The 13767-nt window shown below is 41.4% G+C and overlaps 2 protein-coding genes across 8 annotated transcripts in view; one reads left to right on the plus strand and one right to left on the minus strand.

Annotated features, from left to right (window-relative positions):
* Positions 1 to 922, minus strand: part of gpsm2 (G protein signaling modulator 2) — a 10660-nt gene extending 9738 nt beyond the window's left edge. For 2 of the 3 annotated variants that reach the window (XM_040021873.1, XM_040021874.1), the window contains exons 1-2: positions 746 to 922; positions 1 to 7 (exon numbers count right to left, since the gene is read on the minus strand). The exon at positions 1 to 7 is cut by the window's left edge and continues 32 nt beyond it. The gene's annotated coding sequence lies outside the window, so the exon portion shown is untranslated. The remainder of the gene's footprint in view (positions 8 to 745) is intronic. The other variant, XM_040021875.1, reaches the window with a different exon arrangement.
* Positions 923 to 1083: 161 nt separating this feature from the next.
* Positions 1084 to 13215, plus strand: LOC120727545 (microtubule organization protein AKNA-like). Of its 5 annotated transcripts, none has more exons than XM_040021866.1 (22): positions 1084 to 1543; positions 2733 to 2942; positions 3495 to 4567; positions 4707 to 4781; positions 4882 to 4993; positions 6355 to 6503; positions 6584 to 6643; positions 6750 to 6883; positions 7005 to 7182; positions 8349 to 8506; positions 8873 to 9037; positions 9297 to 9456; positions 9573 to 9667; positions 9765 to 9967; positions 10058 to 10172; positions 10772 to 10948; positions 11144 to 11244; positions 11376 to 11513; positions 11618 to 11704; positions 11908 to 12019; positions 12128 to 12296; positions 12448 to 13215. In XM_040021866.1, the coding sequence occupies exons 2-22, from the start codon at positions 2738 to 2740 to the stop codon at positions 12625 to 12627; spliced, it is 3846 nt and encodes a 1281-aa protein (XP_039877800.1). In that variant the 5' UTR covers positions 1084 to 1543; positions 2733 to 2737; the 3' UTR covers positions 12628 to 13215. The 5 variants fall into 5 exon arrangements, with proteins under 5 accessions (XP_039877800.1, XP_039877799.1, XP_039877798.1 ...); XM_040021865.1 differs by having other exon boundaries at positions 9576 to 9667; positions 11597 to 11704; XM_040021864.1 differs by having other exon boundaries at positions 11597 to 11704; positions 12448 to 12713.
* Positions 13216 to 13767: the final 552 nt, after the last annotated feature.

Raw genomic sequence — 13767 nt, forward strand, 5'->3', positions numbered from 1 at the left:
GGGAAGCCTGGAAGAAACAATTTTACAACCATAAATAACCTCAAAGTTCATAAGCATGTGTTGCAATGCTGGCTATTCAATTTTTTTTTTATATTAAAACATGGCTAAATACAGACTACATTAAATATTGAATTCCATGCTCTTGATGACATGCACACAGCTACACCTACCTAAAGGATAGACTAAATAAACAAAAAGCCGGTTGCACTTGTTACAGTTAAGTGCACCTAATATGCTGGCAACTGGGTATATATTGTATACACCGTATAGTAATAACAATACAATCAGATGTAGAGGTATACAAGACTGTGCGTTTGAGTGCATGCTCTCATGACCATTACTACACTAACATGAGTGCAACTACGGTAAGAAATGAATTATGTACGATAAAAGTGGTCATAATCATGCTATATAAACCATCTGCACAAGTATAACACTTGTTAGCAATACACTATAGCCTATACCAAATTATATACTATATAACAAACAGTAAATCTATGCCCTACACTACACTGATGGTGACAATTCATCTATAGCATTTTAATATCAGCTCCAGTGATAACTACTTTAAAGTGAAGAAATTACTTCGCATTATGGACACCACTGTCAGGGCTGTGGTGTCCCAAATGAGTTCATCTTACGGCTGTCTCTTTAGCTTTATTCATAACCAGTTAATTCATTCACACATCTGAACCAACATCCAGCCAAAGACTAGCACAGTTAGCCTGTTAGCTGCTAAACTTACGTTAGGCGATCCAGCTCGAACAAAGGTGACTTGTCTTCTTTTCTTTAGTGTCTCACGAGTTTAAAAACATGGGTGCGTTTACGGGGAGAAAAAAAAGTGGACGCCTGTAATATAACAATAAGCTGTACTATATTCAGCCTACGGCTACATTATCCTCCAACTTCGGTAAAAACTTCGATTTAACTTCGATAAATATGAAGAAACCCCTTTGCGGGTGCACTAGCTTTGTGTGTTTTCGTCAAGTAGCCAATCAGAGAGCGGCATTCAAACTTAGTCACGCCCCTGCAGAAAATTCATTGGACGAACAGATTTGAATGGAGAAGGGTGACGTTTTTGTGATAATGTAGCTGAGACAAGCACGAGCTTTATTATGTTTGAAAGTTTGACACGCCTTGGCTTTCAGCGTGCACACTTGTGGGGCTTCGGCACTGTGTATTATTATTTAGGAGGGTGAAAGTCTGCACATTCCCATACTTATTTTTAAAGAGAGAATAAGTATGTAATAGCCAATAGCCCAAAACTGTCACTTGCTAGCAGCCTTTTGGAGGAGGTTTCAGCACCGTTACCTAGCAACGAGACCCCGCTAGTTGTCATGCATGCTGCTGTCATCGCGGGTCCAGACGTTCAGCGCTGCCTTTTATCCATTATTAATGATGCCACAAAAAACCTGTTCAGGAAGGCATATGTCAAGAAAGATGGGGGAGATATTAAACCATCGCTGCTAGTTTCAAGACTGGGATCAACTTAAAGGTAATGGCACACTGCTGAAGAAGAACCAGCCGGCTAAACACAACCAAGGTAAGTAACCACGGCCAGCAAAGCATTTCAGTAGTACTATGTCACTGAAATGCAGCTCAGACTTACATGCAGAAACAGTACAGACGCTTAAACGTGTTTGGTAACACTCACATCTAACTTGTAGTAGGAGATATATGTACTTTATATACTTTTGTTCCACTACTCTTATGAAATGTAGTTATTACGATTATGGTATCAAGTACCTGAATACATATATCACATGACAGATTTTGTTAACATACATGCAAAAACTTATGAGCTATTGAAATATCATATCAGGGTATTATATAGGTATATTTAACTCTATATTAATGATGTGCAGTATTAACGGATTCCTGTGTGTTGCAAAATGTATTTTACAACTTGTTTTGTATAGATAATAGTTTTATATTATGACAAAGACACTTTTGTTTTAGAATAGTGTTTCTTTCTTGGTTCAGAGGGTCAGGGGCTACACAGCAGAGTCGTTATGATATTGTATTTTCTAATTAGGGTTTTATTTAATTTGATTTTTTGTTTTTAATTCGGTTTAGTTCACAGAGTGTATTTATATAGTTTAGCTTTTAATAGTTTCAGTGTTAGATTTAGTCTTTTAGATTATTATTATTGTATGGAGGACATGTGTCAGATGTAAGATTTAGGAAAATCAGTACAGGTTTTATATTGAAAACACAGCTTTTAGAAAGCAGTTGACTGACAGTCTTGCGCACATCTAAAAATGTCAGTATTCACGTCCATCAGTGCCTCATCAGCCACATTGTATCTAAATTTTTACCAAAGTCCCAGATACTAAAACTAAGGATTTTTTCTATTTTATGAAGGAAGAACCCATTTAAAACAAATTATTTATTTCTGAATGAAATAGATGAATTACTTTTTAAAAAATATTTATCTATATATTTATTTATAAGCCTTCTGCTGCTGTCAGACACTCAAAACAGACACAATACGTTTCACCCAAGCATATAATTAACTCAAAAACTTTACACCCTTGCAGCACGCAATCTTCTGTGCACACATTGTATTGATTGTTGAATAATTGACACCTTAGTGCTTTTTGATCCAGTGTTGTCACTTTGCAGGTTGCGTTGCTAAGAGATGAATGGTGCTTCGTTCAGTTTTCTCACCCTGCTTTTTTCTTAACAGAGGTGAGGAGATATTGAACAGTGCATCCATTTTTCTGTTGCAGAGTCCATGGAGGGAGACCTGGGAGAGTCGGATGAGGATGTTCAGGGGGAGGACAGACCCGTAGTGCTGTGGGAAAAATGCATCGAGCAGAGCTTCTTTGTTGATCTCAGTGAGGATGAAAGTCTCCACTTAAGTGATCTGGAGAGTTCTTTGGCCTTGCATCTGTCCCAGGCAGAGTCTGCTGCCTCTGAAGCAAGCATCCATCTTAGTGGTAAGACATGCAGGCACTGTTGTTTATTGTGTCAGTTTTCTTGTATACTACGGTGAATTAGTGCGTATATAATCAAAAGTTTACATAAAATTTTTTTTTTAATAATACATCATTATAAATATGTTGGCATGCAGAATGTTAAACATCTGCTATGTTTTTTTGCTCACTTCAGGTGTGACAAAACAAATGCAATGACATATATATTGTTTTTGCAAAGTCATGAGCTAGTTTTCACTCTCATCATTAAATGGCCTGCATTTGTATAGCGCTTTACTCAGTCTCTAAGGACCCCAAAGCGCTTTACACTACATTCCGTCATTCACCTATTCACACACACATTCACACACTGGCAATGGTAAGCTATGTTGTAGCCACAGCCGCCCTGGGGCGCACTGACAGAGGCGAGGCTGCCGGACACTGGCGCCACCGGGCCCTCTGACCACCACCAGTCAGTCACCACCATTAGCCTTAAAAGTCACAACAACCTAATTTAATGGAATCAACATGACCCTGTAATTAGGTTTTCATGGTATTTGGGTTTTTAATTTGCAGGGGACGCGGAGCTGTCTGGCTTGGATGACTCCTCCTCAGAGAGCAGTGTGGGCAGTCTGAGCGGGAGGGTTCTAGAGAGCAGTTCCAAGAGAAATCTCTTACATGTGTCTTCCCAAAGATCAAACACCATGCAAGATAAGCAGGGAAGTGAGGACACTGGACAAAATACCAGTGATGAGGATCAGGAGGACTTGCCATATGATGGCAACATTGGAAGCCCTTACTTCAACAAGAAAGATTCTTCTGAGGGAAACATTAGCTCTGATGGAGGACACACTGTTCATACAAGTCCTGATCTTTCTGGTCAGCTTGAATTGGTGCAAGAAGATATCAGCACAAAGCAGGACAACGTTTTTGATGCTTCCAAGCAAAGTGAGCTTGGTGGACCGCATCTTGGTGCTGCAGACATTAACCAGTTATTGCTGCGGCACTTCTCCCACGAGGAATTGCTGCGGTTGGGTAGGCTGATCGAGGCAGAGACCCTGCCAGAGGTGTCCCTGTTGGAGAGTGCAGACGACAGTGTTTTTAGCCAGGCTCCAACACACAACAGCAAAGCAGTGAATAATAACCACACAGAGAGCTCAGATGAAAAGAGTAATGCTGCATCAAAAAAAGCAAGTTCAGAAGAGCAGGTAGAAAAGAAGACTCCTACTTTCACATCTGGTGGTTGTGCAAACAGCATGTCCAACTCTGAAAGTACAGATTCTAAGCAGAGCATTGGGGATTTCAGTGCAGATGAAGTAAAGCAGGACAAAGCAGATGAGGAGGAAGAGCAGGTTCAGAGAGTTCCTCTGGTGCGTACAAGATCCTTCAGTGAGATGAAGTATGGCCAAGGCCAAGTCCATTACCCGCTCCCCGACTTCTCCAAGGTTGCCCCTAAAGTGAAAATCCCCAAAACCCCAGCCAGATCACTTCCTCAGTGCCCTAGCACCATTCACAGAGCTCAGTCTTCCCCAGGCATGTTAGAGGTGATCAGCAGAGTCTTGGAGGACTCAGTCCTGCCAGCCGGGAAAGCTAATGTCTTTAAAGATGAAGAAAAGCACACTCCTCCTGCACTGGTGCACCATCTGCAGGTAGAAAGCATTCAGATCATATCTTTGCACTGCAAATGAACCTTAGACTTTCAGTTTCTTTAGCTGATATTTTCTGTCATCATTGCATTACTGTTTTCTTAGATAGAGCTGTAACATCCATCCTCTCTATTTTCTTTAGGCTGAATATGATAAATTACTCACCAAATACGCAGAGGCAGAGAACCTCATTGATCAGATGAGACTAGGAACCAGTGTGAGTTCTAAGGTTTCTTCCTGGTGTAATTCACACAGGCCTGTGTTAAATTAGTTACATTTCAAATGTAAGATACAAAGGTATTTATTGCTTTTCACAGAATCAGCCCTCCTCAGAACTCATGCTTTATTTAGAGGATGATGATGAAGATCAGGGGCAGTTAGCTGAGCTGAGCCATCTTGGATACAAAGCTCCTCATCTTCCCTCATCAGGTACGGCTCCGTGTCCGACATCTGATATCATGAAAGGTTAACTTCCTTCTACTACATGAAAATAAAGTCTGACTGGATTCCTCAGAGAGTGATCAGTTTAGATGACACATTTTTTAATGAAACCTTTTAATGACATTGAAAGAATAACTGAATATTTATGACAAACCAGGCCTGTGTATCTTTATTTAAACACTGAATGATCAGAAAGTCGAGTTAAACACTACGTTAAAGGCATGTTGTGCTCAGGCTGGCAGCTGCTCTCCAGTTTGTTGTCATTTTAGCTGGAAAATAGATTGATTATTTTATTGAATCCAGTATTTTGCCTTAGTTTTGTGGTGCCCCCTAAATATTTTGCATACTGATCCCTCCATACAGTCGGTGTGTGGCTCCTGTCCAGCTATAAGACGCAGATAGTTAAGAGTTAATACTACAGAAATGAAATGTGCCATGATGTGTTTGCGCTTTTTATTCATTTTAAAAGGCCATTCTGTTAGAGTAACCAGCTGCTGGCTGTGAGCATGGCTGCAGCTGCTCAGCCTGGCTGTGGTGATTGAAGCTGTTTACAGATACTGCTGTTGTCCTCCAGCTGCCAGTGTGGTTTAACCTGCACTGCTGTGGACAGCTACAGTAGCATCTGAGCCTGCGGAGCATCGCTGACGGGGACTCGGGCAATGAAACCATCACTGGGTGCACATAAAAATTGGTGTATAATGTTACAGCAAATAAAAACAGTCATGTTAAATTTAGAGTTGAGGTGGCATGTCATTCTGCTGCAGTAATCACAGCTACGGTCTGTCTCTACGGCGGTTCTAATAAAGCTGCAGAACCAGTTAATCTAGAACCCTTTGTAAACACAGTGGTGCAGATTTAAACCCCAGCATGCAGCAGCAGCGAGGGCTATACTGACTAACTGTAGTTTAATAATTTAAATAATACTTTATAGTAATGCAGAAAAGCCTTTCTCCATAGGTGATACTAGATAAGGGAGAGGTAACACACAACTTTTTGTGAGGGACTCTAAAGTTAGTGTTGCCATGATCCTTGAGGGCCTCTGTTGTGATGTTATTCCCAGCCTAGTGGTTTGAGCTACATTACATCAGCTCTGACCCAACCCACCCTAACCCTAACAACTAATCACAGCAGAGCGTCCCTCACACTGCCACGCCTCTGGCTGAGCTAATGATTTGGTCTGGATGCATTTTGTGCTTGGCAGCATTATTTATAAAAATAAGTAAATAAAGCTACAAAGAAAGATATATTGGCAGTACAAATCCCAGAGGATGTGTCAGGAACATTTTACTCATAACTTATTACTTTAATTATGTTGAGTGTGTATGACTCCCATGTTGGCTTGTTTTCAGACAGCTTAAATGAAAAAGCTGAGTCAGCTCTCGTCAGCACCATTAAGGAGGCGGCCGCAGCTTCCTCCAGCGAGCTTCAGGATAATCCCAGTGATGGGGAAAGGATGACCGCTGAGCTGAGAGACATCATCAGCCAGTTCATGCAGAAGGTGTGTTTGAAAATGACTACAGCTATTGTACAATTAAACGCACACATATTTTAAACGTTTACAAACCTTCTGCTCTTCAGGTGGATGAATTTAGATTTACTGTGAGCAACATGGCTGTAAGCACAGAAGAAAAGCAAATGGTAAGGATCCTTTACATCCTACATGTAAGGTAAACTACATTTCAAGCACAATTTGGGGCCTGCTTTTTTGTGCATGGGCATTAGTATAGACCTGATCCTTTTGCAGATGTTGAGGAGCATGATGGAGGCTCAAGACCAGTTGGAAAGAAACTACATCAGTAAGAAGGAGGAGCACAGAGCTCTGGAGATGCAAAACTACATGGGCTTATCCAGGAACACTGGCACTTTTGATGCTAACAGGTCAGAGAGACCCCGGGGTGGCAGCTGTAAGTGTCAGTATCATGTTTGTGCACCCATTTATGTGTGTGTGTGTGTGTGTGTGTGTGTGTGTGTGTGTGTGTGTGTGTGTGTGCGCGTGCAGACTAGTGGAAGGAGACATCTTTAGGATAGGCATGCATCTTGAGGACATTAAGGAGATCATAGACAAAAACGTGTGTGATCAGATTTCTCCTCCTCACTCAACATCCACTCCCACGTCCACGACTGTACCCACTCCTGTCTGCATGTTCACACCTTCACCTCCACCTTCCCTGCATGAGGTAAAAGACACACAGAAAATTCACGTTTAATGTTTTTGCCACACTATTCATATTCTCTGATTTGGGGCCTTTTATAGTCAGAATACGCTGTGAATAGTAAAAATGCAATGCTGCATATCAACAGTTCAAATTCATACTAGTAGCAATGCAATTGTAGGTTTCCAAAAATTGTGTTGTTATGTTTAATTATTTATCTGCAAAAAATGACATTGTGAATATTTTAAATGCTTGTTTTGAATAAAAAGGTCTTTGCAACATGAGGTGTGATCAGAAAGTTCTGAAAAGCCTTTTCTGACTTAGATTTAGTCTGGATCGTTTTCAGCGTAGCTGCTACTTTCAGATCTGTCAGTGGAACTTCTGTTATGCTCTCTGTTGGATGCTGGAGGAGCTCCAGTGTTTTCTTTGTGCTCGTTACCTGAGGCTTCACATTAAAGCTTGTAAACTGCACTCTTCAGCTGAAAACTGCTGTTGGCCGTTTCCTTATTGAATTTCTCCACAGGATTGAGCTTCTGTGGAGCATCATTTGAGGCCTCTTCACAGAAAGCCTCTGTCACCTTGATTGCCTCGAGTTTCTCAGGCTCTTCTTGGGCCTACAATTCATTTTCTTTTCAGAGCATTTGTTTCAGCTCCAGGGTTTCTTGGATGAAACCGTCCACCTTTGCAGATGACTGCTGACTGCTAGTTTGTGTATACATTCATCTACAAAAAACCCCCAGCCTCATCTGCTTTGGCCTCCGGAGCTGGTGGTTAAACTCCATGATTTTTTAAGAGGGTTTTTCCTCTCTTCCTCTCTTCCTCTTCTTCTCCAAATTAAGCTCAGCTAAAAGCCTCTTATAAGTAGCTAAATGTTTGGTTTTCATGTTTTGAACAGTTGCCTTCACACTGGTCACCTTATCTACATTTTTTTTCTTGGAGTGCAGTTTTATATCTGCATTTTCATGGTGGCTGCTTTCTGTCTTTTAGAGTCAGAAATATAGATTGAGAAGAAATTATAATAATCTCCTGTGCTCATGCTGCCTTTAAGGCTGAAATATATCCGCTCAGCCCTGTTGGTATGATAGGGATCCTTATTTGCATCCATGCCCTGCATCTTCATTTGTGACAAATCCTTTCCTGGTACAGATGCTAAGTATGTGCATATGTTTGCATTAACTTTTATGTTTCAGGGGCAAAGTTATAAGATGGACACGGAGGAAGAAGAAGAGGAAGAAGAAGCAGAGGAGGGCAGTGACCTTCAGATAAGTGGTGGATCAGACCAAAGTAGTGAGCTCGTAACTGCTGACCCTCTAGTGAAAAACTCTGGACATGGCAGCTGCCAGTCACGGTACCAATAAATTTCTTCTTTGCAGTCTAATGTTTAGGTTTTAAACTTAAAACTTAAATTTTAAATCTTTCTTTTGTAAATATAACATTTTTATAGTTTCTGATATGCAGCTAATATACAGTTCAGTGGCAAATGTGCTGAAAAATTAAAGATGACTTGGATGGATATAAGTATACTGTAATAAACCCCCTTGTCCTGGCTAGCTGTTTATGCTGTGAGCGGTGCATACGTGTGTGTTTGTGCACGTTCTCAGCCTTCCTGTGGGCAGGTAGTGTTTCGTGTACACAGCTGGTGTTGGGTTGCACAGTACGGAGGGAAGGGAGTGCTTGGGCCTGTGTGCAGGTATTCTTCTCTGGCCTGTTTTAGGGACTCAACGGGCTCCTTGGTTGGACTTGATGTCTGTAAAGCTGAGGATGAGGATGAGGATGAGGAGAGGAGCTCTGGTTTGTCAGAGGTGGCAGATCACAGTGACATCTTAGCTTACCTGTGTGGAAACAAGACCACCTCACATGAGCAGTGGACAGTCAGCAGGTCAGTGTTGTGACTGTGAGGTGACTGACTCTCTGTTATGGCTTCTTATTGCTGTTTTTTAATTTTATATTTAAGTCTTCATAACGCAAGAGATCTGTTTTTGCATAATATATATTATCATGCTCAATGCAGAAAACATAGGCATTGTCTTCTTCTCATAATGCTTTTCATATCCTACTGTTAAAAAAAGTTTTGAAACAAAACCACTGCTGTTTATTACACTTAGACTTTATACAGTAAACACTTGCTCTTTCTGCAGCCACAGCATCAAGGATAGAGTCTCCAGACAAAAGGATGAATGTGATCTGGGTGATTGTGTTAGTCTGGCAGTGGAGGTCTCCTGTTCCTCTGATGCACCAAGAGGCTCGGAGAGCCACAGCCTCTCAGAGCCGGATCTCAACACCTCATGTGCCTCGCAGGTCAGTTGCAGATACAAGCTAGCCTGTTTGACCGCTGCTGTCTCTTCCACACAATTAAAATGCAATGCAAATTTTCATGCATATCTTTTGGTTAAAACCTTGTTATTGATGCACAGAAGATGGTGAGTTCAGAGACAGACAGCGGATTTGGGAGCTCTTACTTGAATCATTCGGGCTCGGGATCATTTCAATCAAATCTGCTTGCAGAAAGGTGTGAGTGAGAGTATTTTAATGACTGGTTCACCATCATAAACATATCACATGAGCCTAACATGAGAATACCTTAAGCTGAGCTTTTGCTTCTGCAGTGTGCTGTCCCAGAAAGAAGGTTTAAGTAGCTCAGACAGTGAAGACTCGTGCTCCCACCTGCAAACAGCCATCCACCCTGCCATCACTGGCTACCAGTGGGCCAGCCCCCACCCATCTGTCCTAACACAACACTGTGGAGCAACAGCTGCAGTGGATCTGTGGGTGGACAGTACCACTAAGAAACCTTCAGCAATGCTGCAAGGTGAGTAATCTCCATCACTGCATGTTCACTTTTTATGTCATGTTTTCTGGTCAGTGCTAAAGTTCCTCGTGTCCACCACTGACCAAACAGGATCTGACCAAAGCCTGTCTGCTCAGCACCATCAGCTCGTATCTCAACCTCTACTTGGCACCTCCATGGATACTGATGGCAGAGGCAGCCCTCTGCGCTTCTGCACTTGTAATAGGTCAGTATGCCGAAAACAAACACCAGTGTTAGTGAATAATCACTGCACTGCAGTGAATTCAAATGTTAAACCACTGTGGGTAAAATTATGAAGAGTGTGTATAATTAACATGAAAACAGCAGCAAAATAAAGTGGCACTTTATGGGAGTGGGACTTTCACCCTTTGAAAGTGTTGGTGCTCAACCTCTTTAAGAAGAAATAAAAGTTAAAGCCAGAGGGCAGTGTAGGACGCAAATTTGGTCTTGCACTTTTAAAGTGGCAGCAGACAACTGGTTATAAGGCTTATAGGAATAAATCTAATGCAAATAATTACTGTTGAGGCCACTCTTGAAACCTTTGAATTCTTAGAGCTCTCCTTTGAAAAACAGCTCATCTGAGATTCACCCTTTTGGTTTCAATCTCTCTCTGTTGTTGCCTTCATTACCTCGATCAACAACTGTTCTTTTTTTTTGTTTTGAAGGGGTTTCACAAGTATGTGGCTTTGTTCTAGCAGTCAGCATTTAAGCTAAATATTTGCCCGTATCTACTGGAACTTTATCATGACCTTTTTTTCCCATTTTATGAACATTTACATTTCTGTGTCGCTCGTGTGTGACCAGTGAGGCTATCCTGGCCTTGCAATCGGAGGTGTCTAGGCTAAAGAAGGACCTGGAGGTGGGCTTAGTGCAATTACCTCACTTAGCTCAGAAGATGGACTATCTCACCTCAAAATACAGACAAGAGCGCCAGGAGCGCCGGTCCAGAACCAGGACTTACCAAAGTCCAGCCTGTAACAGGTGGGACTCTGATCATCATGGTCAATGAATGAAAGATGGACATTTTGTAAGGTGTTATCATGTTGATAGTGACATGTATTATATCTAGTAAACTAACAAGTAAGAATTTCAGTTTCATGATAAACATTTAAACAGAAATAACCATTTAGAGTCCAAATGTCTTCTCATATTGATTATTTGTATCATAACATGTAGAGTGGGGAATATCAGCAGCAGAGATGTGAGTAACTTCAGTTTCAGTCAGGCAAGGCTGGAGGACTGGATCTCATCAGACATGGACCCCAGCCAGAGCAAAGGTAGACCCCCACCAGCCATAAAACTGTGTAAACTCCAATTGTCTGGCTCTAAGTTCCCTTCCCTGCTTTGATATGAGTGCATGCAGATGTTACTTCATCCTTTTAATGTAATTTGTTCGTTTGCTCTTCAGGTACAGACAGCAGTGAAACAAGCTCTGAGATAATGTTGCAGTTACACAGTTCACCAGCAGGGAGCAGAAAAGGTGGCAGAGGCGTATCCTCGGGACCTGAGTTTCAGTTTAAACAGCAGGCGGTCCAGCCCAAAGGAGGTCAGAGCCAGAGTCACAGCAGAATTTTGTTTCACTTTATTTGGATGATTTTCTGTCTGATTGTCTTTGAACTGAACATTCAGTTTCTCCTGCTGCGTGGACAGAGGGAGGCCGCTCACTGGAAACTTCTGGGTTGAGAAGCTGCAGTTTAAAAGGAAAGAACGACATGATGTCTGACTTCAGACCACAGAGTGAGAAACTGTTTCATGTCAGGTTTTGTCCATCAAGGTTTTGATTTAATGAGTTATGAAACTGACCTCAGTAAATGTATTAGTGTTATCTGGATGAATAGTGTAAGGGCTGTAATACTGTAAGGTGAAAAGGAAAATCACTGCTGTCAATACGTACTAATTCTTACTGAGCACACTGTTGGTCATGTTTCTGTGATCTACAGTTGTCACAAATAGTTTACACTCCAAGGACAGATGGTCTCTTCTCTCCAGCTCGTTTCTCCAGAAGCCGCTGTTGCAGGTCAGCTACGGCTCCTCCTGCAGTCTGCCGGCCAGGTAAAATACAAGCATTAACTGCATTGATAGAGATATTTATCAGCTGTACGCTTCATAGTTTTTTCTTGGGATAAATCATTCTTTTTTGCTACGTATTGTCAAATCCAGCTATAAATTCAGGGAGCCACCGCTGCAGTCCATGTCCCATCACAGAAAACCTTCCACTCAGTCAGACACAGCACTCCTGCCCAGCAATGTGTACTTTCAGCGGACACCGTCTCCATCATCGGTGCCCTTCAAGACTGGCAGCAGGACAAGCAGACGTAGCAGGAGCAAGGTCAAATGTCTCAAACTTTAACGCAAATCAGATAAACCAGTTCTCTTTATATACAGGAACATCTGCTGTATATCATAAAAAAGATCAGGTCTTTACTGTGACATACACGAGTCTTACTTGGCTTAAGGGACAAGTTTCTTTGGTTTTCTAGGAAGAAGACGTGAACAGGACTCTGGACCAGGCGATTGAGATGGCTCGCAGCATGAAGAGGACCACTGACCGCATGGCCAGGAGGCTGTCTGTAGATCTGGCTAAGGCTCAGCTACACAGGAAACTGCACCACATGCAGTCACAAGGTGGAAGGAAACATCTGGAACCTGGCTATGGATGAGTTTATACTCTCATCTCTTTGCCTGATACCTTTATGAAATATATTTTAAATAAAGTATATCTGATTCACAGATGTGATCTGTGATACGTTTGTTTTTGTTTTCTTTTGGTTTAAACAGTATCGTCTATAGTAGTAACATGTATAGTACGTTTATAAAGTTACTGATATTTTTTATGAATGGGCAACATTTTTTAAATATGAAATGTCTTCATGTTTTGATTTGATCTCAAGGCCTCTGAAGAACATTTTTATCCATCCATCTTAACTGTATTCTTACCAAAATGTATTCAAAAGAAATGCTGTGAGGCACAATGTGATCTCATAGTGACGACAACAGTAGACATAGAGTACATTGCGACAAGTTGAAGCAATAAATGTAAACTTATTTTCACAATGCTCCATGTCACTGAACACCCTGGTAATCTTTTTTTAATGTCAGGTGAAATATAAGAAGTGGAGCTACAGTGAATGTATGATTTACAGATGGAAAATATAGGAAGTAAACACATAAAAAATATAAAGTGACATAAAATTCAGCTTGATCCTTTTTAATTGGGTGCCGCAAGTGAAAATACATCCTTAACCATCCTTAGACATCAGGTGACTCTCTCTGATATTTCACCTCTTTACTTTGCCTGCTTCAGTTGTGTGTTTGTGATCATTTTCCTGCAGAATCATGCAGTGAGTTTCATGCGTTTGGCATTTGTAGTTTTTTCCTGTTTGTACCTACTTTGTTTTTTTTTCTTTTAACTGTGATGTCAGTGCACAGATTTGGAGACAATACCTCTTTCTTACGACTCTCAGTAAATGATAAGAAACAGCAGCACAGTGCAAAGATTCATACATGTTGTCGACACTGAAATCCACCTTAAGGTCCCCACACAAAGATACGGGCACACACCTGTCCTCGGGATTAAAGCTGATGTTATTACAGGATTGCAGGAGGTTATTGTCCGCCGAAATTCAAACACGCTTTGATGTGATGGCCTTTCTCAGTCATGCACTGGATTCTAAAACTTCTTGTTGTGCTGGTTGTGCTGTGCAGTGAACAGTGCGGTAGTAAAGGTTATCTAAAACCCACTAGTTTAATTGGTTTAACCAGTGTGTGAATGGGTGGATGACTGGTTGTGTAAAGCGCTT

This window comes from Simochromis diagramma, unplaced genomic scaffold (assembly GCF_900408965.1).
Source record: "Simochromis diagramma unplaced genomic scaffold, fSimDia1.1 OVJJ01000205.1, whole genome shotgun sequence".
NCBI lineage: Eukaryota > Metazoa > Chordata > Actinopteri > Cichliformes > Cichlidae > Simochromis > Simochromis diagramma.

Bases quoted from the DNA above. Each gene is read 5' to 3' on its own strand.
- LOC120727545 (XM_040021864.1), top strand. From the start codon at position 2,738: ATGGAGGGAGACCTGGGAGAGTCGGATGAGGATGTTCAGGGGGAGGAC. The intron at 2,943-3,494 runs GTAAGACATGCA...TTTAATTTGCAG, and splicing joins AGCAAGCATCCATCTTAGTG to GGGACGCGGAGCTGTCTGGC. The intron at 9,038-9,296 runs GTCAGTGTTGTG...CTCTTTCTGCAG, and splicing joins GAGCAGTGGACAGTCAGCAG to CCACAGCATCAAGGATAGAG.